This window comes from Lepidochelys kempii, chromosome 7, assembly GCF_965140265.1.
Source record: "Lepidochelys kempii isolate rLepKem1 chromosome 7, rLepKem1.hap2, whole genome shotgun sequence".
In the NCBI taxonomy this organism is placed as follows: domain Eukaryota; kingdom Metazoa; phylum Chordata; order Testudines; family Cheloniidae; genus Lepidochelys; species Lepidochelys kempii.
The window spans coordinates 51,046,665-51,072,498 of record NC_133262.1 but is presented as its reverse complement, the minus strand read 5'-3'; the positions used below and the strand labels follow the sequence as shown (position 1 = coordinate 51,072,498).

Genomic DNA, 25,834 nt, shown 5'->3' with positions numbered 1-25,834 from the left:
TAGCCATAACAAAGGATTTTATATCTATCTTGGTACTGATTTTGCTGGAGGGTTCTCTTAAAACTAGTTCATCAGATAGTCAGAAGTAAAGAAAGGGAAACTTTGCCCAGTTATCTCAGGGGTGGGCAAACTTTTTGGCCCTCAGGTCACATCGGATACAGAAATTGTATGGAGGGCTGGGTAGGAAAAGCTGGGGGAGGCTATGCCTCCCCAAACAGTGAGGTGTGGCCTGGCCCCCACTCCCTATCCAGCACCCTGGAATCCCCACCCCCATCCAACACCCCCCCTCCCCCCCAACTAGGCCCCTGGACTCCTGCATCCTATCCAACCTCTGCTGCTCCCCACCCCTCTATCCAACCCTCCCTGCTCTCCCTGCCCCATGTTACCTGTGAGGTGGGGGAAAAGGGGGGCTAAGTCCTTTCCCTGTGTGTTTTCCCTGCTCGGTTGGCTGCTCTCCCTGGCAGGCAGGCAGAGCTCGCTCACTGTCTGGCCTTGGCTGCTGGGGACAGGGGCCAAGCATGCTGGGGTGGAGGGGGGCCCTGGCTTGCTCTGCCCCTGTCCCCGGCAGCAGGGTCCAGGCCCCTTGACCGCCTCACTGCTTCTCGCCTCCCACCCCCGCAACTCCCCCTACTCCCTGACCGCAACGTCCTGGAACCCCAGGTCTGGCAGCAATATAGCCCTGCCACCCAGCCGGAGCTGCAGCCATGCTGCTCAGGCGCTGGGGGAACTGTGACTGCAAGGGAGGGGAGTAAAAGGGGAGGGGCCAGGGGTTAGCCTCTGTCCTGCTCACCACACTGCCCAAGGAATTGGGCTGGCTCCTCTGCAAGCCTGTCCTGACCCCGCTCCCTGGCAGGAGCTCAGGGGCCAGAGGGAAGGGTCCTGCTGGCTGGATGCCGCCCGCGGGCCGTAGTTTCCCCCCCTCTGAGCTGTCTGGAAGGAAAAGGGTGTTTGTCCCTTTAAGGGCTCTTTTCAAGGGGCAGGGGAGTGGGGAGTGGAAGGGAGAAAGGGATGGACAAAAAGGACAGGAAGACTTTGGAAGCAAGTTGTTTTTTACTATAGTAATTAAAATGTGTATATTAGATAAGGGTGGTCTTTTGAAGGATTTATTTTAAAAACTATATGTCTGAAGAGCCAAGCATTTAAAGCTAAAGATGATTTTGCATCTAAAGATCTGTGATTTTAAAATCTTCACCAACAAAATATTTTTAAAGCAAATTGTAAACTAAGGTCCTGTAGACTAACATGTTCTGAGTAAATATTACAGTAATGAACAACTGTTTTTGTTAGTAAATTCAGAAACTGACAGTATATACCTGGGAGTTGGCAAATGCCTGTTAAATGGCTTATTTACCCCTTGGATGGCTCTTTAACAGTTTCAATGTTGTGCTAATAGGTCTGGCAGGCTGGAAGGCTTTTTCATTTTAAGATACTAGATCCCTTCCAGAGTAAGAGTCACCAGGCTGCAGCAACCAGCTGTGGGAGCCTCCAGGAAGGGTCAGAACAGTGATAGGAAGAGGTGAGAGGATGGATAGTAAGACCCAGTGGTGCCCCAAATTTTCAGGTGCCTTACGCAGCCCCGTATTCCTAAGGATGGCCCTGGGGATCAGGGCCAGGCTGTTGGAGGAGTGGCAGGGCCCGTGCTGGGCACAGACTATGAGTGGGGAATGACAGGCGGAGCCCGTGAGCTAGGGGCAGGGCTGTGGGAGGAGGGGTGGGGCCAGTGGGGAGGCCGAACTGTGAGGGGAGGGGCCAGTGCGGTGGAGAGTGAGTTGTGGGACGAGGTGCAAGGTCGCTGCAGATGGGGGCCAGGTTATGAGAGGAGGGGCGGGACCACACTCTGGAGCGGGGGAACGCGGCCTGTGAGGGGCGGGGAGGGCATCGGGCGGGCGGGCTGCGGGAGGAGGAGCCGGGCTGCACCGGCTCCGCTCACTGTCTCAGGTTCACGGGGTGCTCCCCTTCAAGAGAGGACGGAAGCAATAGTACAGTTCTCGGCGCCTGCGCAGTGCAGTGCTCTGTCGGGGCCTGCGCAAGGCGATGGCCGCACCGTGGCTGAGCTGGGAGGCGCCGGGCCGGGCGCTGCGGGGCCTAGCCTGGCTGGGGCAGGAGTTCGCGGCCGACTGGGCGGCTCAGGACCTGCGGGCCGCGCTCTTCCAGCTGCTGTTGCTCTGGCTGGGCCTCAGCCTGCTGGGCATCCACCTTGCCTGGCGGCTCCACGGGGGCCGCGTCAGCCGCCTCTGCTGCCGCCCAGGTACGGGCCGAACCGAGCCCCCGATAACCTCCCCCGGGCTGGGCTGTATTGCTGCCCAGGTACGGGCCCCCTTCTCCCAGGATGAACCGAGCTCCCGGCCTGGGCCCCGAACCCGCCCCGGACTAGGCTCTGCTGCCGCCCAGGTACCGACCAAACCGGGCTGAATCAACCCCCCTGGCCGGGTCAAGCCGAACACCTGGGCTGGGTTGCCAGACAGGTACCGACCCGAAACCCCTGGGCCGAGCTCTGCTGCTGCCCTGGTACCGAACCGGACCCCTGGGCTGCGCCGCCGACCAGGTACCGACCTGAACCAAACCCTTGGCCGGACACCGAACCCTGGGCCAAGCTGCCGTCCAGGTGCTGACCCGAACTGCCTCCCCCGCTGGGCCGGGCTGCTGGCCAAGTATCAACCGAGCTGAACCTCCTGCTGCAGGCAGGGCTGACGCTCAGGTACTGACTGAGCTGTGCTATAGGGAATGTGGTGGAACCCGGCCCCCAGTAAGGGGCCAGCTCCAAATGCGGGAGTCCTGGAGGATGGCCCGTTGCCCAAAGTGCCATGCCCCTGGCGCTCCTGCCTAACCTGGGCAGTCCCAAGTACTGTCGGGGGCTGGGGTTGGAGCCAGCCCTGTCTCTGGCACCCAGATCCCAGCAGCATACCTGGGCAGAGCAGCCTAGGCACCTTGTGCCAGGCCCTGCCCCAGCAGCTGCCCGCCCCACAGTTTGAGTGGGCCTGGCTCCAGCTGTCAGGGAGAACTGGGGCTCCAAACGATGTAAGGCATAGGGCAGGGGGTTGCTGCTGGGCCTGGCCCTGGCCCTGGGAGACCGGTGCTCCTCTCAGGCTCTCCTGGGCTTGTTCGGGCAGGTAGCCTGTTCTGATTGGCTTCCCGCCCTCTCCCAGTGGCCTGTTGTGCACAGGTTTGTCCCATAGTACCACCGCTTCAGAGCCATTCCTCGTGGAATCTGGGCAGGGGACGTCTGTGTGCCTTGCCCTGGTGCCCATAGGGCTGAGTGACCCTGGGGAGAGGGTGAGACTGCCAGGGGCAGGGAACGGTGCTCTTCTTCACACTGTCTCACCTACAGGCTGGAGGGGGGCAGTGAGGACTAGGGCACACGCTGCTGCACGTCCCTGGCTGCTTGTGGGCCCCCGCCCACGCAGAGGAAATCCAGGAGCGCTGCACCATTGTCCAGGCAGCATGGAAGGGGCTGGCTTGTGTCCAGCAGCTCCCTGGTACCAAGGGGGGGAAACCAGGTGCTGGCCTGGCTGTGGCATGTGGAGCAGCTGTTAGGCATCATCTGAGTATCCTTCAGCAAGTTGCCTGTTGCCTGCCCCCTGCTGAGCCCTGTCTGGCCCTGCCCTGACTGCTCCTTCGCCTTGTTTCCAGGCAGAGGCAGCCAGAATGGAGGGACCCCCGCTGGTGCCTCATATTTCCCCACCTGGTGAGTGCTTCCGGCTGCTCAGTCCTGTGTTGCTCAGCAGGGGGCTTACAGGCATGGAGCCTGGCTGTGCTCCACCTCACCAGTTCGTAAGGCTTCTTCTCCAAGGGCAGCTCAGGCCTCAGAAACAGCTGGTCCTGGCCCATGCACTGCCAGAATGCGGGCTCTGAGATGGGCAGAAGCCCAGCTCTGCCAGCTGCTTCCCTGCCAGCAGGGGGAGCCTTGCCATGCCTGCCCTGGGTGGGGGTTACCTCAGTGGTGGCTCTCGTGCCCAGGCACTGCAGTGGGATGTATGGGTTGGCATGCCCTACTGGCAGTGCCCATCCCCACAGGATCTGTGTGCATGTGTGGAGTCTGCCAGAGGACTCCACCCATCCTTTCCCACTCTGACCCCAGGCTCTCTCCAGTCCTCTGAGCTGCAGGAGCCGAGCCTCAGGTGTCTGGGGCTTGCCCCAAAGCTCTGTCTATGGCGCCTGCTCTCTTCTCACCCTCCTGTAGGGACAGCTCAAGCAATGAGGCCATGAAGATGCACCGAGAATGAGGCATGGACGGATACGCTGGTGGGCAGGGGCGTACCTGGGACAGCTCCACCCATGGACCCAGTGCTGCCACCCAGAGAAACTGGCTTTGCACCTTCGCTGCATTGGAGACCGCAGCTATGTCACCTGTGGCCTAGCCCCTGGCTAGCAGGGAGCTGTGCAGCCACCTGGCCTGTGCCCATCCCAGCTGAACTCTGCATAGCCTCTCAGGCAGGGCAAGCTGTGATATCACCCCTGTGGTCACTTCTGGGGGCATCTGCACTGCCCCAAGCACATCAGCCCTTCCCCCTACCTGCCCCAAACAAAACAGGCCCCTGCAGTGGCCACAGGCCTGTGTCCCTGGTGTACATGGGGGGGGGGGGGCGGTCAATAGTCTGTGCCTCAGTGGTCCTCGTGCCCAGCTTAAATCCTCCCTGAGCACATGCTCCTGAGCACATGCTCCCAGCCCCTTCCCCCAGCTCTTGTCCACTGCTGCCCCCACCACTGATGAGCCGAAAGCCTTCTCATGCCCCAGCCCCTTCCAGGGAAAATTGCCCCAATCCCCCCTTTCCTGCTGCCAAGCCCCCTCCTTTGCCTCCAGGGACTGTGTGCCTCATACACCTGTACCACTTCCTGCCCCAGCAGCCAAGGTGGGAGGTCCCACTCCCTGCTGCTAGAACTCCTTTGCTCCCTGCGACCCAGGCCCCTGAGGAACTGCAGCTGCTCCTCAGAGGGGCAGAATTCTGCTCCTGGGCACAGGGGATCTGCGGGGCAGGATGGCAGCGCCTGTCACCATCCCACTGGTTACATGGCGTGGGAGCAGAGAGCTGAGCTGCCCACCTCCCTGGGGTTTGGTGGTGTGGTGGGCCTTGGGACAGCACCTGGCTGCTCTTACCCTGTTCATTGTCTCATAGCAGTGTTGGAGTGATAGCCCACTGGCATCTGGGCAGCAACACTACCAGCTTCCACACAACACCCCCCATGCCATCTGCCTGGGCCAGGTGAGGCCTTCCTAGGTCAGTGCCCTCTGCCAAGGTGCCAGCCCTTGGGATCAGAGTGGGAACAGCATGCCCATGGCAAACCCAGCCTAGGGGCCAGGGTGCCTCTCAGGGCAGTAGGAATAGCTGGCCCCAGGTACTTTCAGCCCCACCTGCAGTGAGCAAGGGTCTCTCCAAGCTCAGGAGGGGGCAGGGCTCAGAGGCAGCACCTGGCTAATGGCCTGGCAGGCACATAGTGGCACAACTGGGGTTGGAGCCTGGTATCTGTATCCCAGGCTAGGCCCTTAGCCCCAGGGCCACCTGCTGTCCCTCTGCACCCTGCCAGGCCCTGGCTAAGGGTGCTGGCCTGGCTCCTGTGGCCTTGCTGGTACCTGCTGGCTGGATTAAATCCCTCTGCTGTGATCATGCTGCCATTCCATTACTGGGGGGGACTGCGTCCATCCTGGCTCTCTGTGACCCTGTCCCTGGAGGAGGGGACCCCTGCTCCTCAGGGAGATGCTGTCCTAGCTGGCGGATGCTGTTGCTCTTCAGGCATTTGGAGCAACTGCCTTGAACCACTTGCCCTCTTCCAGCAAGGGATGGGGGCTCCCTGGTCTCACCCCCTGCTGGGGGCAAGGGCAGGAGCATGAAGCGGACGCATGCCATGCTGGGGGGAGGGGTTGGGGGGCACAACCCCCATGGCTGCTTTTGAAAAGGCCTGTGGTTGGGCCCTGCTGGCACAGGGCTGGCCTTAGGCACCCTAGTTTAGGCACCCTTAGGCACCCTAGTTTAGGCACCCTTAGGCACCCTAGGTCCCACCCTTAGGCACCCTAGGTCCCACAGCCCCAGTGTGCCCAGTCTCTTTCCCCCTTTCTCATGGGAGCGAAGTGTGCTGGCCCCTTTGCCTGCAGGGCCAGGTGGCATGTACCACCCCAGTGCAAGGCTAGCTCTCCAGTGGGCTGAGCTGTTCTCCCCAGCTCTGCCACTGCCCCTGGCAGGCCCCATTGGGGATTATGGGCTCCAGGCCAGTGGGGGACCCAGAATACTCAGAAGCCACATGTGAGCAGTGGCGGCTGAAGGCTGTTGTCCAGCCTGTGCCCGCTGGGTACTGCACACCGCCAGCCTAGCATGGATAAAGACGAGTGGCAGAGCAGGAATGGAGTCAGGGGGTCTTTAATGGAGAATCACAGCCCAATTACAGAGAAGGGGGACGCCCAGGCAGGCCGGGGCAGCAGAGGGGCTCTCACCTTGCCAGCCCATTGCCCATCAGCATTTGGCATACAAGCGGCAGGCCAGAGCATGTCTGGACAAAGGGCACAGCTGAGAGGCTGCCCCCCCAGACCACCAACAGACTGGCCTGGTTTGACATCGGCCTCAGATGGGGCTGCAAGCTACATGCCCTTGGCATTGGCTGGGCAGTGCATGGCTGGACATTGGCTCTGTGCCCCTGGCGAGGCCCAGCCTTGCTTGGACAGGTGGCACTGTGGGCCCAGGCTGTCCTCTGGGGAGTCCTGACTGGGGATGTGGCCTTTCATGTAGGGCAGAGAGGTGCATGCTGATTGGTTGGGGTGCGTGGGAGGCGTGGCTTGCCAGCAGTGCCTCACTTGAGCATGTGGTAGCGGGTGGGCACAAAGGGCATCCTGGTGACCAGGGCAGGGCAGCTCTTCTTCCGCACCTCCACAGCCAGCACCGTGCCCACCCGGCTCTGCTCACCTTCCACATAGCCCATGGCCACGTTCTTCTTCAGGCAGGGAGAGGGGCAGCCACTGGTCACTTTGCCTGGGCACAGGAAGCACAAGTGGTAGGTTAGCATGGGAACAGCCATGCCAGCCCCCCACCACTGCCAGCAGACCCCAAACATACAGCTGTGCCATCCTCCTTGATGTGGGGCCCAGCTAGTGAGCTTTGCAGGTCGGAGCCTATCACACAGGGGAGACGGACATGCCAAGCGTGCTAGGGTCAGGGTCCTGCCCCCTGGGCTGCAGCACAGTGAGGGGAAGGGAGGCCCATGTAAGTGGGCTAATGAAGGGCTAGCCAGGCCCAAGCACCCGACAAGGGCCGCATTCCTGCCTGCCCCACCTACCGATGGGCCTGCCCTCCAGGCTCAGGATGGGCATGTGTGGACGGATGGGGGGGCCCGTGGAAATCAGTCCCACGCGCTTGCGCTTCACCTTCCCTTTGATCTGGGGAACAATGACCCTGGCACCGGGGAAATCCATGGCCACCCGGCGCCGCTTCCCTGCAGACAGCAAGACAGGCCAAGTTAGGGGGTTGGCCACCCCTCCCCCACACCACCAGCACTCCAAACCCTGTCCCACCCCCATCCACTGGCCCTCTAGGTGTCTGGCCAGCCCCCCATGCCCTGGCACTCTGGGGGCCCGGCCAAGCCCCCCATGCACCAAGTGCCCCACAACCTATTCCCCCCCAACCACAAGGGCTCTCACTGTCCCTGTGTCTCCATTCCCCAAGGCAGCTAGCACCCTTGTACCAGCCTCCAGTCCCCATACCAGTCTCACCCACCCCCCAAGGTGCTCCTCACAGCTGTTAAGGTGCCCAGGCCCTGCCATGCCTGCCCTGCTCCTTGCCCCTTCCTACCCAGGGTCCACACCAGAGCCGCCTCCACAGGCGTGGTCGTCTCGTCAATGTCGTTGCCATAGAGACAGAGCCCCGCCTCCAGGCGCAGGCTGTCCCTGGCCGCCAGCCCTGCCAGCTGCACTTGTGGGTCCCTGAGCAGCAGCTCCACCAGCTCCACCACGCGCCCGACGGGCACCGAGATCTGAGCCAAGCAATGGCAGGCATGGTAAGTTCCAGCTTCCTCCCACCAGGCAGTGCCTGAGCCAGCACCATGCCACCCACGGGACACTTCGCCCCCTCCCTGCCCCACCAGGGCCGCTTCTGCTTTGGTACCTCCGCCCTCCCCTCCCCTGGGCCTGGCAGCATGGTACCTCGATGCCATCCTCTCCGGTGTAGCCGCAGCGTGTCACCCTACAGCCTGGCACGCCAAACACGACCATCACCACACTACTCATGAAGGACAGCTTGGCCAGGTCATCTGACACGCCTGTCTGCAGCACCCGCACCGCCGAGGGACCTGGGCACAGAGAGCACAGGAGGAGCTCAGTGTGAGCCTCAGCATCCCGGGGATAGCGCCCACCCTGGCAGGGCACAAAGGACTTGGGGTGGAGCCGGCAGGGGAATTTTCAGTATGTCTGACTCTCAACAAATGGGCATTTCCTGCTAGCCCCCCGCTGCTCTCTCAACGCTGCCCCACACAGCCATTCTGCCAGGGCCTGCCTGCCTGGCAGGCTGCCACGTACTGGGCCCCAGGGCTGCCCGACCCCCACCAGGCAGGTTTTGTTCCAAGTTTCACCAGTCCTGTAAGAGATTGAGCGAGTCAGCATTTCTGACCCACCCCCACCTCTGGGACAGCTCTGCCCAGGAATGATGGGCCTTGATCCTCACCTGGCAACCCCCCATACCAGGGCAGTGCTGCTTGTGTTTGCCAACTCCCCCCTGCACTGGTGGGGGATGGGGGGGAGCACAGCAGGGCCGAGGGGTCTGTGCCATCAGATTCTCTCTACAGGACATCCTGCCCCATTCCCATGCCCTTGGGGAGTCCCACCTTGGCTTGGCCAGCCTGGCAGTAGAGCCAGCACCATCAGCTCCGGCCATGGCAGGAACTCCGAACCAGGGTGACCCCAATGGGGAAGGGGCTGTCAGTGCAGGGCCCTGGTGTAGGGACATGCTGGCAGCCCAGGGTGGGCAGCCTGTTACCTTGCAGAGCCAGCAGCGCGTTCTCAGAGACCTCCAGGTGCACATCACTGCCTGCAGCCCGCAGCTCTTCTGCTCGGCCCTGGAACGGAGACAAGCACAGGTGAGAACAGGGCATGCAGAGCAGGGATAGAGCCCAGCTCCTGAGGGCCAGGTCAGCAGCCAGACCCTGGACCACCATCAGACCTGCCTCCAGCCCTGCACGGGGGATGGATTCTTCCGCCTCTGCTATTCAGGGAGCCCCCTGGCAGCCAGGGCTGCAGCTCCATGGGGAAGGGCACCAGCAGGGTAGCACCAGCACAGCAGGGAGAGAGCAGGCGCCCAGCAATGATCCCATTCTCAGGGTCACTGCAGGGTCCAGGCAGGGGGTGCCCAGCCGCACACATACCTGCATCAGGACCCAGTCCTTGTCCCTGCAGCCTGCGTTGGACACCACATAGAGGTGCTGCTCCGAGGTGCTGGTCACGATCAGGTCGTCGAGGATGCCTCCCTCCTCGTTAGTGAAGAGAGACAGGGTGCCCTGCGAGCGAGGCCATGCTGAGCCTGAGCAGCCACAAGTCACAGAGCAGACCTGTCCCTGCCCGCCCCCCACCTTTGAAACTCCAGGCAAGGCCACAGATCACCAGCATGCCATGCAGTGTCTCCTAATGGCCCTTCAGTGAAAGATCCCTGCAAGCCCAGCCCTGGGCTCCCCCCATCTGCTGGTGCCCCTCACTCCTGACCACACCCCTGCGAGCCCAGCCCTGGGCTTCCCCCAGCTCTGCTGGTGCCCCTCACTCCTGACCGCAGCCCCCTGGTAGCCCAGCCTCGGGTCTCTCTCTAACTGAACAGAGGATGGGGTTGGTTTCGTGATGGATTTGTGCTATGGGACCCCCCCCCAGCTCTCTGACCCCATGGCCAGAGCAGGATGGGCAGGCAGCTGAGGTGGCCACGTCTCCTGTGATGAATGGGGCAATTTTCTGCGCTTGTTATGAACCATCTGACTCGGGACCTACCCATGTGGCGTCACTACCCCAGAGGGGAGAAGCGATTTGCTCCCTGGGACATGGAAGGTGTTGGAGTCACAGAGTCACCAGGGCTGCCTGGGCCCAGATCAACACATTGGCTCCTAGGTGAGCTCCTCGCCCCACTCAGCAGGGAGCTGAGTGCCCCACCGGGCATATGGCAGGAGCTGCCAGGCTGCTGCTGCACACAGAGCAGGGGCAGAGGGGGGCTAGGGCTAGGGCTCCCCACAACGGTAGCTCTGCCCATGCCCAGGCTGCCCTAAAACCCACTGCTGTTTTCTCCAGGGCACTACAAAGACTCCTGGCCATGGGGATGGGGGAGGGCATCTCACACCCACCGTACCTGGTCTGGTTTCAGCTCTGCAATGTCCCCAACCACCAGGCTCTCCATGAACTTCACCCGGTCCCGGCCAAACACCTTGGTCTGGAAAGGAGACATTGCTGAGGGTCTTGTCTCCGCTGGCTGGCCAGGCAGCTGGCTTGGACTGCAGGGCGGTTTCATTGCCATGTAGATGTTCTGGCTCCAGCTGTAGCCCAGCTCTGGGGCCCTCCCACCTCGCAGGATCCTGGCTCCAGCCTAAACCTGGACTTCTACACGGCAATTTAACAGCCCCTCGTGCCAGTCCCATGACCCACATCAGATGGCATGGGCCAGCTGTGGGCATCTCCAGCATGGGCACAGCTTGAGACCAGCTTGCCAGCCCTGCTCCATAGCCATTAAGACATGCCCAGCTCCCATCACAGAGAGCCCCGTGACGGCTCTGCTCCCCCACCCCCATCGCAGAGAGCCCCCTGCTGGCCTTACCCCCCAACTCCATCACAGAAAGCTGTGCACCGGCCCAGGCCCCCACCCCATCACAAAGAGCCCCGCACCAGCCGTGCCCTCTCCACCCCCATCGCAGGGAGCCCCACGCCAGCCCGGAATCCTCCACCCCTATCGCAGAGACCCCTGCACCAGCCCAGCCCCCCACATTTCAGAGAGCCCCGTGCCAACCCTGCCCCCTCCATCCCCATCGCAGGGAGCCCCATGCTGGCCCTGTCCCCTCCACCCCCATTGCAGGGAGCCCCACGCCGGCCCTTCCCACTCATCACAGTGAGCCCTAAATCGGCCCAAGCCCCCGCATCTCAGAGAGCCAGCCTTGCCCCCTCCACCCCCATCGCAGGGAGCCCAGCGGCGGCCCAGCCCCCCGCATTGCAGAAAGTCCCCCCCAGCTCCAGCCCCACCACATCGCAGAGAGCCCAGTGTCGACCCTGTCCCTCCCCCATCAGAAAGAGCTCCATGCCGGCCCTGCCTACCCCCTCTCCAGCATCACAGAGAGCCCCATGCCAGCCTTGCCCCCGTCTCCTCCGCCATTGCAGAGAGCCCTGTGCCAGTCCAGCCATTGCAGAGAGCCCTTCGCCGGTCCAGCCCCGCCCCCGCCATTGCAGAGAGTCCTGCCCTGCCCCTGCTGGCAGGGCTGGGTACTTGTGTATTAAGATATTTTTAAGGTGCCCAATGCAAGCGGGGGAGGACGAGTGAGCTAGGACTCGTGGGTTCCATTCTCTGCTCTGCCCTAATACGCTGTGCAGCCTGGCTGAGTCCCTGCCCTGTTTCAGGAGGGCCACAGCTGTAGTCACACCCCTAAGATCTGACTCTGGGCAGTGCTGGCTGGCCCTGCTTGGGCCTCAGTTTCCTCATCTCGGGGTGTCTTCAGGCTCGTCTACAAGGTGAGCGGATGCACAGCAAATGGGGTGTACAGCTTCCTGGCCTGCATGCAGCCAGGCTGTGAGCACAGGGGACCCTTGGCGGGGAGCGGCTGGGGCGGGCGATGCTACCTGCAGCATGTGGGAGACGTCAAAGAGGGAGCAGTGCTGGCGCGTGTGCAGGTGGGACTCCAAGTGGCTCAGTGCGTACTGCACGGGCATGCTCCAGCCAGCGAAGTTCACCATCCTGCCGCCCTGCTGCTGGTGGAAGGCGTGGAGGGGCGTCTGCTTCAGGCTGTCCTGCAGGGCGAGAGGGGGCCGGATCAGGTCGGCCCTGGCACTAGAACCCCCCAGCAAGAGGGGCTGGGCTTGGCACCTGGCACAGAGCCACAGGTCCAGGGCACAGCATGGCTCCCGGCCAGGAAGGGTCGATGGGCACTGCCCCAGGGCAATGTTCCTGTCACGGGGCATGTTACCATCTGAGGACCGCGCTGGCAGTCAGAGCTCGGGCACCCTCCTGTGAGACATGGCTGAACCTTCAGCTGACCCCCAGTAATGCCCCTGTGGGCAGAATGGAGAGAGGATGGCACAGACCAGCTGGTACCTCAGCCACACTTGCGCAGTGGCAGCCCCTCCCTGAACAGCTTGGGGCTAGCTCGCAGGGTCTCCCTGCGCTGCCCCCAGGCTGGGAGCATACCCAGGCTGAAGGCTCTGTCCCCCCACCACCCTGCTGCTCCTCCCTGCCCAATGCCAGCCTCAGTTTGCAGGGCTGTGCCCCAGACCAAGGGACGCCAGCTGGCACCACAGTGGGGCACTGGCAGCCCTGCCCCACTGTAACCCCAGTGCCAGGCATGTCTGGAACCAGGGATGCAGGCTCCAGGGGAGACCACCTCAGTCTTGCTGGGGAACCCCCAGGCTTCCCCCTTTAGTCTCAGTGCATGGCTACAGCCCTGTCAGCGTGAGCCCCTCCCCCCGGACCTGCTCCAGATGGGGAAGGTCTGGGGGGCACTCTGCTCCCGGCTCTGGGCTCCCATTCCAGAAGTTTTAGCAGCACGTGTCTATGCCAGCTGAGGCCTCGGGCTGCAGAGCTGGCTCGGACACTCATCTTGAGGCACAAGAGGGGCTCCCCAAGAGGCCCCAGAATGGAGAGGAGCCCCCAGGCTGGCTGCCAGGGCCCCGGCTCAGAACCAGGCTGCAGGTCTGAGCCCATGTGGATTTTCCAAGAAGGGGAACCTGCCCCAGTGCCAGACCCAAAGACTGGACTAATGGGAACGTTCAGCCGCCAGGTTTCTGGGTCCTCCCACCCCTCCCTGTAGCGCTGTACCCCACACTGTAGGGGCCAGGACCCCCAGGATTCGGCCATGCTCCCCAGGCTGGCACAGAACAGGCAGCAGGGGACACAGCACCCCCTGCCACCCCCACCGTGGTCATGCCCAGCAGGAGAGAGATGGCTTTGAGGGGGAGCTGCAGTGCCAGCCTGGCAGCACCGTGCTGCAGCAGCATCCCCTTCCCTACATGCCAAGAGCTGCCAACACTCAGCACAAGGCTGGACTCCCCTTTCTGGCCGCGTCGGCTCCCTGTGGCGTGACGGACACAGCCCCCGCAACCCGCCGAGAAAGCCAGAACCCCAGGCTGGGGTCCATGGTGCCTCCCTGATGGATGGAGGGGAGCGGGGCATCCTTGCTCGGGGGGGACACGACGAGGGCTATATTTACTGATGGCAGAGCCCAGGGCTGTGTGCACTGATCAAGGGGAGCTCCTGCCCTTTGCCCAGCACGTGCCCTTCATTATCGGTAATTGGCATATCCAAGGTCACTGCGGGGGAGGTGTCCTGCTGCCCTATCTCTTGCTTCGCTCCCCCCTCCACCAGGTCTCTCTGGCCCCTGCTCTTTGCCAGTCTCCCACCCCTACCCTGCCTGCAGAGAGATCAGTAGGAAGAGTCCACATTCATCATTAGGGTTCAGAGTTGGCACCAACACAGGCTCACCCCAATCCCCGGGGCAGGCTCTCTGCACACTCAGGCAGCCACCACCACAGCAGGGGCACAGAGGTGCAGAGGGCAGCTGGAGGGGCAAAAGGAGAGCAGCTGGGAGGTGTAGTCTGAGGGGACAGGGCATTTGGGAGTAGGGGGGGCACACCAGTCAGGGGGAACAGGGGGTACAAAGAACAGTCAGGAGACATATGGGAGACAGACACAGGGGGCATAGTCCCGAAGGCTAGTGGGGGCAGTAGAGGGACACGTAGGAGGGGGCAGTTGGGTGGGGCCGTATGGGGGGTAGGTTAGGGAGGGGGCAAGGGGATTCTCTACAGCAGCCCCAGCTACAAATTAAATTTGTTTTTATCCCAAAGCCAGGATGTAGGGAGGAAGTGCAAAGTCAGGGGCCTGGAGGGGGTGTTCACCAGCAGTCAGGGGGGTGGCAGTTGGGGGGGTTGTGTATTGGGGTGGTGGGGGGTGGTAGTGGGCAGTGGGGGGTCAGGGGTGGGATTTGGGGGGCAGCAGAGGAGCAGGGGGAGCTCAGGGGAAATTAGGGGGTTGGAGTTTGGGGGTGTTGGGTATCGGAGCCAGGGAGTAGGGGTTGGGAATCAGGGGTAAAGGGTGGGGAATTGGGGGTGGGTGTCAGGGAGTACCAGGGCAGCAGGGGGGTCGGAGTTGGGAGTGGTGGGAGGGTCGGAGCAGAAGTTGGGGGCTGTGGAGGGGCAGTCAGGGGGTGTCAGGTATCAGGGGCAGCAGGTATTGGGGAGCAGTATGGGGTCTGGGTTGGGAGTGGGGGGGGAGGATTCAGGGGTGGGGGCTGGGACTCAGGGGGCAGGAATTGGGGGTGGGAGTCAGGGAGTATCGGGGGTCGGGGTGGAAGTTGGGGGCCATGGAAGAGCAATCAGGGGGTGTCGGGTATCGGGGGCATGGGGAGGGTCGAGGCGGAAGTTGGTGGTGGTGGAAGGGGCAGTCGGGAGTTGGGGCAGTGGGGACCGGAGCCCGGGACAGTGCCTGCGCAGGACACAGGCCGGACTATGGGGGTTGCACCCGGACGCCGGGGTCCCCCCGCCCCCGCTCACCGGCCCGGAGCTGCAGCAGCGCCGCCGCCCGCCCGCCCCGGGCTCCAGGCCCCGGGGTCTGACCCGCAGCGCAGTCCGGCCGCCCGCCCGCAGCATCCCGCAGCCTCGGATCCCGGGCCTGCCCCCGGCACTGCAGGTTGGGAAATGGGGCCGCCAGGGGAAGAGGGGTTTAACGCCGGGGGAGGGGATAACTCGGGGGAGCTGCGGGGGGGGGGGGGAGCTGCGGGAAAGGGGATTAGCAGCGGGGGGAGGGGTTTAACGCACCGAGGGAACTGCGGAGGGAGGGAATTAACTCGGGGGAGCTGTAGGGGGAGGAGATTAATGCGGGAGAGGAGAGCTCCGGGGGGAGGGGTTTAACGCGGTGTGGGGAGGAGCAGCGCGGGGGGGGACACACCTGTCTCATGTGATATCTGTGCCACCCGGGCCCCTCGGGGGGCTGGGGCGCTTTGGGTGCTTTGCTCCCGGCTCCCCCCACCCCCAGCTGGGGCACCAGGGAGAGCCCAGCCTGCATGGGACCTGGGGGCTCCTGGTGTGGCGAGGGTGTGTGGGCCCCGGGCCCACCTCCCCCATTCTACCCCGGGCCCCCAGCCAGACACATGTGGGTCTGTCTGAACTCCGGGACTGCTAGGTGCCCCAATCCCAGTAGAGGCCCCTGGTGCTGCTCACACAGGTGTGAACTGCAGGGTGCCATTGGGCTGCATACTGGGATGTGCCCATTGCAGGGACAGCCCCTGCCATGCCCATGGCAGCGTGGCTGCGGCACCTGCCCAGCTCCCCAGGATTTCGGGCTGTGGAGCATGGCTCCAAGTGTAGGGTGTTCACAGCCTGGGGCTCCCATCCCCTGTGGCAGCATCCCTGAGCCATATGTCCACCTGTGCACACACCTCATCTTTGGGGGGCCAGCCTTTAGCTTGTCATGGAGCCCCAGGAGTGTCACTACACCCCACCCTTGGAGGGTCCCCTCAGTGTGCCAGAGCCCAGGGCAGGACACCTCTGAGGCTGAGCCCCTGGCTAAACTTGCCTGCTTCATCCAGTCTCTCTGCCCAGTGAGTCCTGCTTAGGCCTGGTCTACATTGCAAAGCAAGGTCTGGGCGAGTCCGCGTGTGCATGTGTCTATGCTCGCACCTTTCTCCTGCCGCCCAGGACAGCAACGCTCTAACACCACTGCAAGTGAGCCATTACAGGACTTGTGACCCTACCAGTTCTCCTGCACCCATCCCACAGTGCCCCTGTCCCCATGACAGCACTAGTCCTGGTTCTGACCTGCACTGCCCAGAGGGCGCAGAAATTGGAATGCAGTTTCCCAGCATGCAGCCCAATGGTACCCTGCAGTTCACACCTTCCCTCACCTTTTAACTTCCTGCGTGGTTCTGAAATGCCTTTTACTGATTGCCCATCTTGGTGAACACAGCTGGCAGCTCTCCCTCATTGTGTGCACCTGCCCAACCACCCAGGCCAGTTCCATGCACCAAGAACTGCTTAGACATGCTCCTGCCTGGAGCTACTGGAGTTCCTGGGCCGGCAGGGAGAAGAGGCTTTGCAGGCCCAGCTACGGACCATCGACCATCGTGGTGCACATTGCACAGGGGCTGCAGGAGAAGGGGCATGCAGTGCTGTGCAAAGGAGGGCAACTAGATATTTGGTAGTGCCTCACAGACCTGCTGCTTGTATGAGGTGCATGCCCACCCACACCCCGCAGACCACTGTGGACACCTTGGAGGAGACCCCAGTTGTGAACAGCGAGGCAGGAGAGGAGGAGGAGGAGGAGGAGGGAGATGTGGCAGTGGGCCAGGCACTGATTGAAACTCCGCAAAATTTAGCCAGTCTTGCCAGGCTTGCATGGATGAGGCTGCTGATCACGGGAATGGGAGCGGGGGGAAGTATCTTCATACATTTGTGATTAAATGGGATTTTTTTTAATGTTTTGTATGAAAAATGTGTGTGCCTCAGTTTCCTCTATGTGTTGCACAAGTATCTAGGTGGTGGGACAAGGGTGTGTGATCTGTGATCAAGCAGAGGCTGTTAGAGCAGTGGCTCTCAGTCAGGGGTACACGTACCCTTGGGGGTACTCAGAGGTCTTCCAGGGGGTACATCAACTCATCTAGATATTTGCCTAGTTTTACCACAGGCTACATAAAAAACTAGCGAAATCAATATAAACTAAAATTTCATACAGACAAAATGAGAATATCAGCAGTGTTCTAGTAATAAGGTGGCTGTTGACACTTTGGTATTTTTATGTCTGATTTTATAAGCAAGTGGTTTCTAAGTGAGGTGAAACCTGGGGTACGCAAGACAAATCAGACTTCTGAAAGGGGGACAACAGTCTGGAAAGGTTGAGAGCCACTGGACTAGCGGGCAGGTGTGATTGCTGACTGGCTGCCTTGGCACAGACAATGGCCGACACTCTGGCAACTGATCCTCTGTGGGAGCCAGCCAGAGCTGTTGGAGAACAAAGCGAGAGGTGGAGGCCAGGGGACCGGTTTGCTCGGAAAAGAGACAAAGGCTGACAAGGGGGCACTGGGTGTGACTGAGTGGAGGCTGCTGGAAGCGAGTCAGTCTCCTGGTTTGGGACTTTGGGGTGGGGATCCCCCAATATGGACTTTGCCGTAACTTCCTGCTTTCAGTGGTAACAAGCTCTGTTCTACACTGTGTTCCACACAACTAATAAACCTTCTGTTTTACACATGCTGCGAGTCACCACTGACTGTGGAGTGGGGTGCAGGGCCCCTCTGGGGACAGGTGAGGCTTCCCCAGGTGGCCCATCCAGGGGGACTCATTGCAGGGAGATCGTGGTGAGAACAGGGGGCTGAATGCTCCGAGGTCAGACCCATGAGGCGCTGAAGGCGAGCAGGCTGCTCTAGTGAGAGTGGGCCTGAGGGGAGACATGCTGCCCCAGAGTCCTACCTGGCTTCATTCAGAGCAGTTCCAGAGCCCCCAGTCTGGGACCCCGTGACATTATTCCTTCTTTTTCTCCTGTTTTTTGCTTTCCTTGAACCTCCCCGCCCCCACCGTCCCCTACCAGCCTTTGTTCCCCATTTAAAACCGGCACGCAGCCCATTCGTGGGTTCAGGCAGGTGTCACCTTCGCATGGCTCCACTGGGCCAATGGGAGAGAGGGACGGTCAGGGAACACAATCTAACCAGGTGTCCTGGCCATCCGATCCCACAGGCCACAGCAGGCCAGTGTCCAGGGTTTGAGGTAGAAAGAGGTAGAACAAACAGGAAGAATCGGCATCGGCTTCTCATGTCTTTGGCTTGTTGGGCAGTGGGGCCATGCAGAGTTCTCCAGTATCAGAATGGGGATGTCGCTTTTCTTCTCATGAGAGACCTCAGGGAGACTTCCATGCAGATGCTGTGCAATCCTCTCCCCAAGGTTTCTAGGGAGGGCAGCCTTGGTTCTGCCTCCACCCAGGACACTCTCCGCACCACTCTATGGCCAGTTCTCTAGCACCATTGCAGTAGACAGGCTAGAAGCCTACTGGCCCGGGCCATGTTGGGCTGCCAGTAACAGCTGCCTTTATGACCCGCAAGACCAGCCAAAATAACTGCCTATGAAAATAGTGCCAGTATATTCACTGCCATTGCTCTATACCTATACCGAGGGAGGAACCAAGCTACACCTATACCGAGGGAGGAACCAAGCTACATTGCAATGGAGCATGCCCTCCGCCCAGCCTGGCTGTGCTTCCTAGGGTTTGCACTGGAGAGCAGTGCAGGCGATGCACTCCAAAGCCACAGTGTCAGTAAGCATTTCTTATTACAGAGATGTGTGAGAATAACATCAGGGAGCTTTGAGATGTCTCTTTCCCTTTCTGCGCTCCCCCATGTGGACCGCTCTGTAAAGAGCAGCAACCAGGTACTGACTTTTGCTGAGTCCATCAGCATCCAGTTATTGTGCCCAAACATCTCTGCATCATCCTCCTTGCAGCCCTGATGGGAGCAGAGCTGCCTCAGACTGTGCAAATGCTAGAGAATTGTGCAGCCTGTATTAGCAACAGACAAGAGAACCGTATGGAGCTCTGCAGGCTTCTGGACGAGAGCTGGCAGACACCGAATAGCACCAGGCAGGAAAGAGAAAGATGTGAAAATCCTGGGATGTGGACAGTGGCATGGTGGGATTTTGACCTGCTTGGTTCCAGAAAGCCCTGTGAAACTCCCAGTTAGCCCACCAAGCAGTGACAATGTCCCCAAAGGTATTGTGCCCCACGGTGGGGTGGACATGCTGGAATACCACCTGGGGATGCCCCGTGTTACATCAGCGCACCCCGGCATAATGTTTGTCAATTTAGTCATGTTGCCATGGCCTGAGATAGACTCCTAGTCAGAGCCTTTCCTCCTCTTCAGGGCTCAGTGAACCTCAGCCAGTGTTTGCAGTGACACCTGGCAGCCTTTTGCAAACAGAGTCAACTGGGACACAGGGTTGGGAAGTCCTTCGGTTAGTATCCAGGAGCAAAGGGTAAGGCTGAGGCCATGTCTACACTGTGGGTGATACAGTGGTACAGCTCCGGCATGGCAGCTGTGCTGCTGGAAAGGTTTTTTGGCTTCTGAGCAGTGGTAGCTAGGTTGACAGAAGCATTCATCCATTGACCCAGCCACATCTACACTGGGCTTAGGTTGACTTAATTACAGCACTTGGGGAGGGGGGCTTTCACATCTCTGAGTGCCGTAGCTATGTCCTCCTAATTTAAGTGTAGACCAGGCCCGCCTAGTCCCTCCTGGCCAACACCAGGCCTCCTGGTGCTATGCTTCTGTAGCAACTTCTTTCCTCTAGGCTTGTCTACTCTTATAACCTCACAGCTGCCCCACTTCAGTGTAGACACATCCTACACCAACAGGGCTTCTCCCACCAGTGTACGCAACTGACCTCCCCGAGAGGCGGTACCTAGGCTGCCCGAATTCTTCTGTCCACCTAGAATCATAGAATCAAAGAAGATTAGGGTTGGAAGAGACCGTAACTCCCTTGTTAGCCAAAGCATACCCAATAACAAAGCATACCCAATACCAATCCCTGACAAAGTTGCCTTGATCTATTAAGCTGTTTTGGATTTATTAAGTTAGTAGTAATTTGTCTTATGAATTGAAATAGTAAATGATTGGATTTGTTTCAAAATCATGATGTTCTGCTACAAGTCTGCTTGTAAGAAAATTGTTTTACAGTCCCTGTGCTGTTTCCTCTAATTGCTTAGTAGATGGATGTATAGTTGTTCTTTATATGAGTGAGGTATGCAAGGATGTGAGGAGATAAGAAGAGACACCAGCTGAGCAGATGGGCCTAATCACAAGAAGAAGGAAGTGAGAAATAAGGCCTTGGCTACACTTACAGATGTACAGTGCTGTGTGTTAAACCTGCCTTCATACAGCTGAGTAGGGAAAGCGCTGCAGTCTGTCCACACTGATAGCTGCCAGCGCACTGTCCTGGCCACATTTGCAGCTGCATTGGGAGCGGTGCATTGTGGGCAGCTATCTCAGCATTCAAGTGGCTGCAACCTGCTTTTCAAATGGGGGGTGGGGTGGAGTGTGACAGGGAGTGTGTGGGGGGGAGAGCGTGGGGTTTTGGGGGGCTGAGAGTGTGTCAGCGAGCTGTCTTGTAAGTACAGATCCCCGCCTCTCTCTCACGCACTGAAAGCAAACGGCAGCTGTTTCTTTTTTTCTCATAGACGAGATAAGCAGCCGCTCGCGGAAATGGACCTCAGCCCCCCCGCGCCGCCTCTCTCTTCAAGCAAACATTAGCTGTCGGCACTCCCAACGGAGCCCCCCGCCTGCCTTTCACTCATTCAAAGCAAACAGTAGCTGTGTTTGTTTTTTTGATAAGCAGCCCCCGAAACGGAGCTTTGAAACGGCACTTCCGCCTCCGGAGTTTACAACAAAATAAGAGAGGACGCCTCAGTTTAAAGGATTATGGGGAGTTTCCGGAGTTCAATCAGTGCATAATAACATTACTCCCCGTTTACAGTGGGGTGTCTCAGCCAATGCACAACAGCTGTTAATCCTCTCAGGGAGGTGGGGTACCAGGAGCGCTCCAGCCAGGGAGTCAGAGCGCTCTACGTTCCTTGCCAGTGTGGACGGGGAGTAAGGTAGAGCAGTCTGCGAGGCGTTATTTCAGTATAATGTGCAAGTGTAGCCAAAGCCTAAGGGTATGTCTTCACTACCAAAGTTAAAGCGTTTAACGTGGCTTTGTAGAGCTCTCCCAGTACTGTAAAAAACCCACCCCCACGAGGGGAGTAGCTACCAGTGCTGGGAGCGGGGCTTCCAGTGCTGGTACACTGTCTACACTGCCACTTTACAGCACTGAAACTTGCATCGCTCAGGGGTGTGTTGTTTCAGCGTAGACAAAGCCTAAGACACTAGTGTCATCCTGTCCTGATGGCTGAAGAGGTGCAAATTAATGACCCTGAAGTGCAAGGCATCTGCCCCAAACTAAGAACAAAGTATAAGATAAGGAGCAGCTGTGTAAACACCTAGCACCCAGTTTGTGATTGAGGATTCAGACGTCAGTGATGAAAGATGACTGTGAGAAGGGCAGATTTGTAATTAATGGATCCCAGCTGACAAAGCAAAATTCGTAGACTGACATGAAAGACGACTACTATAAAGGTGGGAGGCCAGGAGGCTTTGGGTCATTCTGCAACAATGGAGCATCAGACTGATGGAGGCCTAGCTCCCCCTACTCGTGTTCAGTGTAGCTGGCCACTAGGCTGACTCGAGCAACAATAAGGACGGGGTAACTATAAACACCAGCTCCAGAACCTATGTGTGTGTGCTAGTTTGAATATATACATATATTTGCTGATTTTAATATCTGTTGACATTTTAAATAAACATGGCTTATTGCTTTGTCCCCTGAAAAAGATTCTGTGAGTTTTTATAAGCATAACATTTTTGGTGGAGAATTGCGGACAGGGGAACGTGGCCGTACACCACACTTATTGTAAAGTTGAAAGATTGATTGTTTATGCAAAATGGATTGCTTATTTTAAAATTTGTCTGCGCACCCTTGGTCATAGAGAGCTGAGCAGTCGGAGGAGACTGCTGCTTAAGACTGTCTGTTTTGGCATCGGAACAAACTCTTGAGGAGTTTTAGGTGGTATTTTCTGTGTAAGACCAACTCTGAAGGATATAGGAGTTTGGGCAAATAGTATTTGTGGGTTAAAAGAATCTGAGTAGCATTGCATGATTTTATATCTCTGGGAAAAATGTTTAAGAAACAACAATCTAAAGATGCCCCTAAGAAAAGTCAGGAGAGTTACCTTTTGTTCAAGAAGTCACCCCTTTTAAACAAATTTTATCAAGGTTTGGGCACAACCAGCGGGCTGAACACCTATTGGCAGATGTGCAGGCCATTTTGGATTGAGAAGATAGGCTGGCACAATATATACTCCTGTACAAACTTTCCACCCCAACAAAAAGAGATTCGGCAGCAATTTGTTTACTATCGGAAGCGTGCAATGAGTCATTCGCTTGCCTGGCAGCTTGCCGGCAGGAGAGTGTCTCTCTGCACAAGAAACTTTCCCAAGCAGAAAAAGAAGCTGAGAAGTGAAAGGTATTGGCAACAGGAATACAAAGCCAGTTAGATCCCCTTCGGGAAGCACTCAGAGAAGGGAAACAAAAGGAGAGAATATTAGAGGAACAAGCTGGGGAAAAGGATAAAATAGAGAAAGAAAATGAGGTGTTACAAGGAATGATTAAAAATTAACTCTAGAGCAAGGCAGAGCCCATGCCAGTTACAGCCATTGTGAATCCCTCATTAAACACCTCAGGCAAAAGCTCGGGTTCGCAACATGTCAAATAGCAGCGGTAACAGCAGGAGAATGGGATAATATCCCTGCTTGGGGGAATGCACCCTAGGATCCCAGTGAAGCAAATATTTGGAATGATCCCAAGAGTTGGGGACCTCTTGATCAGAATCCAGTTGCAGTCATAACCCAAATTGCGACAACCACGAGAGAAGACAATGGAAATAGTACCACTACCACTACAGAGCCCATATCCACCTCTGATCTCCAAGCCATAGCGAAATGACTTGGACCCCTTAATCGTGAAAATTTCTCTAAATGGAAGCTGCGTGTTTTTCAATTAATAGCTAGGGAAGGGTTAACACTCCCTGAGATACAGCATCTACTAACTGAAATCCAGGGAGTCATTGACAGGGTGGGGCAGGACAATCCTACAAATATCCTGGCTACGTTTACAACACTAGGAGAAATGGTGGGCCGCTAACACTTAATGGCACAAGCGGCTAATATGTCAAAAAAAGAAAAGGAGTACTTGTGGCACCTTAGAGACTAACAAATTTATTTGAGCATAAGCTTTCAGGAGCTACAGCTCACTTCATCAGATGCATGCAGTAGAAAATACAGTGGGGAGATTTTATATACACAGAGAACATGAAACAATGGGTGTTACCATACACACTGTAATGAGAGTGATCAGGTAAGGTGAGCTATTACCAGCTGGGGAGGGAGGGGAAAAGAAAAAAACCCACCTTTTATAGTGATAATCAAGGTGGGCCATCTCTAGCAATTGACAAGAACGTGTGAGGAGCAGGGGGGATAAACATGGGGAAATAGTTTTACTTTGTGTAATAACACAACCACTTCCAGTCTTTATACAAGCCTAAGTTAATTGTGTCCAGTTTACAAATTAATTCCAATTCAGCAGTCTCTCATTGGAGTCTGTTCTTGTTGTTGAAGAATTGCCATTTTTAGGTCTGTAATCGAGTGACCGAAGAGATTGAAGTGTTCTCCGACTGGTTTTTGAACGTTATAATTCTTGACGTCTGATTTGTGTCCATTTATTCTTTTACGTAGAGACTGTCCAGTTTGGCCAATGTACATGGCAGAGAGGCATTGCTGGCACATGATGGCAAATATCACATTGGTAGATGTGCAGGTGAACGAGGCTCTGATAGTGTGGCTGATGTGATTAGGCCCTATGATGGTGTCCCCTGAATAGATATGTGGACACAGTTGGCAACGGGCTTTGTTGCAAGGATAGGCATTAGGTTATTATTATATCAAAAGGGGGCAGGAGGCCCATCACCACACTCTCAGCCGAGCAGGCTGAGGAGTGGCGTTTAAAATTCCCCACTGTATGGACTCATAAGAAAACAGACTGCGGTAAAATTAGCACCTGCATTAAAATTGTTGGCGAGCTAGTATCTCCTCAGAAACAATACCTCTACCCAAAGAAGGCAGACGCCCAACTGGTGCAAATTATTCAGCCAGCCCCTACGGATGTGCACTATTTACGAGTTTTGTTGGGCGGATTTAGTTTCCTGCAGCCACATATCTATAAGGATGCTGAAATCACCCTTCCTTTATGGAAGTTGTTAAAAAAAAAAAAAGACTCAATGGGCATGAGGACCGGAACAGGATTCCGCCCTGAGCACCTGAAAACAAAAAGCAGCAGCAGTCCCAGCTTTATGCTTTCCCGATGAGTCAAGGCCATTTCATCTGCTTGGCTCCTACTTATACAGCCCAAAATGTCATTACCCTTCTTGGCAACAAGGGCACGCTGTTGACTCATATCCAGCTTCTCGTCCACTGTAACCAGTAGGTCCTTTTCTGCAGAGCTGCTGCCTAGCCACTTGGTCCCTAGTCTGTAGCAGTGCATGGGATTCTTCCGTCCTAAGTGCAGGACTCTGCACTTGTCCTTGTTGAACCTCATCAGATTTCTTTTGGCCCAATCCTCTAATTTGTCTAGGTCTCTCTGTATCCTATCCCTACCCTCCAGCGTATCTACCTCTCCTCCCAGTTTAGTGTCATCTGCAAACTTGCTGAGGGCGCAATCCACGCCATCCTCCAGATCATTAATGAAGATATTGAACAAAATCGGCCCCAGAACCGACCCTTGGGGCACTCCACTTGATACTGGCTGCCAACTAGACATGGAGCCATTGATCACTACCAGTTGAGCCCGATGATCTAGCCAGCTTTCTATCCACCTTATAGTCCATTCATCCAGCCCATACTTCTTTAACTTGCTGGCAAGAATACTGAGGGAGAGTATCAAAAGCTTTGCTAAAGTCTAGGAATAACACATCGACTGCTTTCCCCTCATCCACAGAGCCAGTTATCTTGTCATAGAAGACAATTAGGTTAGTCAGGCATGATTTGCCCTTGGTGAATCCATACTGGCTGTTTCTGATCACTTTCCTCTCCTCTAAATGCTTCAGAATTGATTCCTTGAGGACCTGCTCCATGATTTTTCCAGGGACTGAGGTGAGGCTGACTGGCCTGTAGTTCCCTGGATCCTTCTTCTTCCCTTTTTTAAAGATGGGCACTATATTAGCCTTTTTCTAGTTATCTGGGACCTCCCCCGATCACCATGAGTTTTCAATGATAATGGCCAATGGCTCTGCAATCACATCAGCCAACTCCTTTAGCACCCTCGGATGCAGTGCATCTGGCCCCATGGACTTGTGCTCGTCCAGCTTTTCTAAATAGTCCTGAACCACTTCTTTCTTCACAGAGGGCTGGTCACCTCCTCCCCATACTGTGCTGCCCAGTGCAGCAGTCTGGGAACTGACCTTATTAGTGAAGACAGAGGAGAAAAAAAAGCATTGAGTACATTAGCTTTTTCCACATCCTCTGTCAATAGGTTTCCTTCCCCATTTAGTAAGGGGCACAGTTTCCCTGACCTTCTTCTTGTTGCTAACATACCTGTAGAAACCTTTCTTGTTACTCTTAACATCCCTAGCTAGCTGCCACTCCAATTGTGATTTGGCTTTCCTGATTTCACTCCTGCATGCCTGAGCAGTATTTTTATACGCCTCCCTGGTCATTTGTCCAAGCTTCCACTTCTTGTAAGCTTCCTTTTTGTGTTTAAGATCAGCAAGAATTTCACTGTTAAGCCAAGGTGGTCGCCTGCCATATTTACTATTCTTTCTACACATCGGGATGATTTGTTCCTGCAACCTCAATAAGGATACCTTAAAATACAGCCAGCTCTCCTGGACTCCTTTCCCCCTCATGTTATTCTCCCAGAAAATCCTGCCCATCAGTTCCCTGAGGGAGTCAAAGTCTGCTTTTCTGAAGTCCGGGGCCGTATTCTGCTGCTCTCCTTTCTTCCTTTTGTCAAGATCTTGAACTTGACCATCTCATGATCACTGCCTCCCAGGTTCCCATGCACTTTTGCTTCCCCT

At 57.3% G+C, this 25,834-nt stretch overlaps 2 protein-coding genes across 5 annotated transcripts; one reads left to right on the top strand and one right to left on the bottom strand.

Annotated features, from left to right (window-relative positions):
* Positions 1-1,890: 1,890 nt before the first annotated feature.
* On the top strand, positions 1,891-21,528 carry TCTA (T cell leukemia translocation altered). Of its 3 annotated transcripts, none has more exons than XM_073352653.1 (3): positions 1,891-2,248; positions 3,631-3,685; positions 4,181-5,600. In XM_073352653.1, exons 1-3 carry the CDS (start codon positions 2,035-2,037, stop codon positions 4,221-4,223), a joined length of 312 nt encoding a protein of 103 aa, XP_073208754.1. In that variant the 5' UTR covers positions 1,891-2,034; the 3' UTR covers positions 4,224-5,600. The 3 variants fall into 3 exon arrangements, 2 of the variants coding, with proteins under 2 accessions (XP_073208754.1, XP_073208753.1); XR_012159901.1 differs by lacking the exons at positions 1,891-2,248; positions 3,631-3,685 and adding exons at positions 2,398-2,698; positions 20,349-21,528 and having other exon boundaries at positions 4,181-7,977; XM_073352652.1 differs by lacking the exon at positions 3,631-3,685 and having other exon boundaries at positions 1,891-2,391.
* Positions 6,335-14,915, bottom strand: AMT (aminomethyltransferase). 2 transcript variants are annotated; one of them, XM_073352650.1, is made up of 9 exons: positions 14,690-14,915; positions 11,768-11,935; positions 10,296-10,376; positions 9,337-9,468; positions 8,952-9,030; positions 8,123-8,268; positions 7,773-7,953; positions 7,261-7,416; positions 6,335-6,956 (listed from the first exon to the last, which is right to left on the bottom strand). In XM_073352650.1, exons 1-9 carry the CDS (start codon positions 14,783-14,785, stop codon positions 6,778-6,780), a joined length of 1,218 nt encoding a protein of 405 aa, XP_073208751.1. In that variant the 5' UTR covers positions 14,786-14,915; the 3' UTR covers positions 6,335-6,777. The 2 variants fall into 2 exon arrangements, with proteins under 2 accessions (XP_073208751.1, XP_073208752.1); XM_073352651.1 differs by lacking the exon at positions 9,337-9,468.
* Positions 21,529-25,834: the final 4,306 nt, after the last annotated feature.

Excerpts from the sequence above, each read along its gene's own strand:
- TCTA (XM_073352652.1), top strand. The coding sequence starts at position 2,035 with ATGGCCGCACCGTGGCTGAGCTGGGAGGCGCCGGGCCGGGCGCTGCGG.
- AMT (XM_073352650.1), bottom strand. The coding sequence starts at position 14,785 with ATGCTGCGGGCGGGCGGCCGGACTGCGCTGCGGGTCAGACCCCGGGGC. Across the intron at positions 8,269-8,951 it reads CGCGCTGCTGGCTCTGCAAG|GTCCCTCGGCGGTGCGGGTG; the intron begins GTAACAGGCTGC and ends CTCTGTGCCCAG. Across the intron at positions 6,957-7,260 it reads CCTGGAGGGCAGGCCCATCG|GCAAAGTGACCAGTGGCTGC; the intron begins GTAGGTGGGGCA and ends TCCTGTGCCCAG.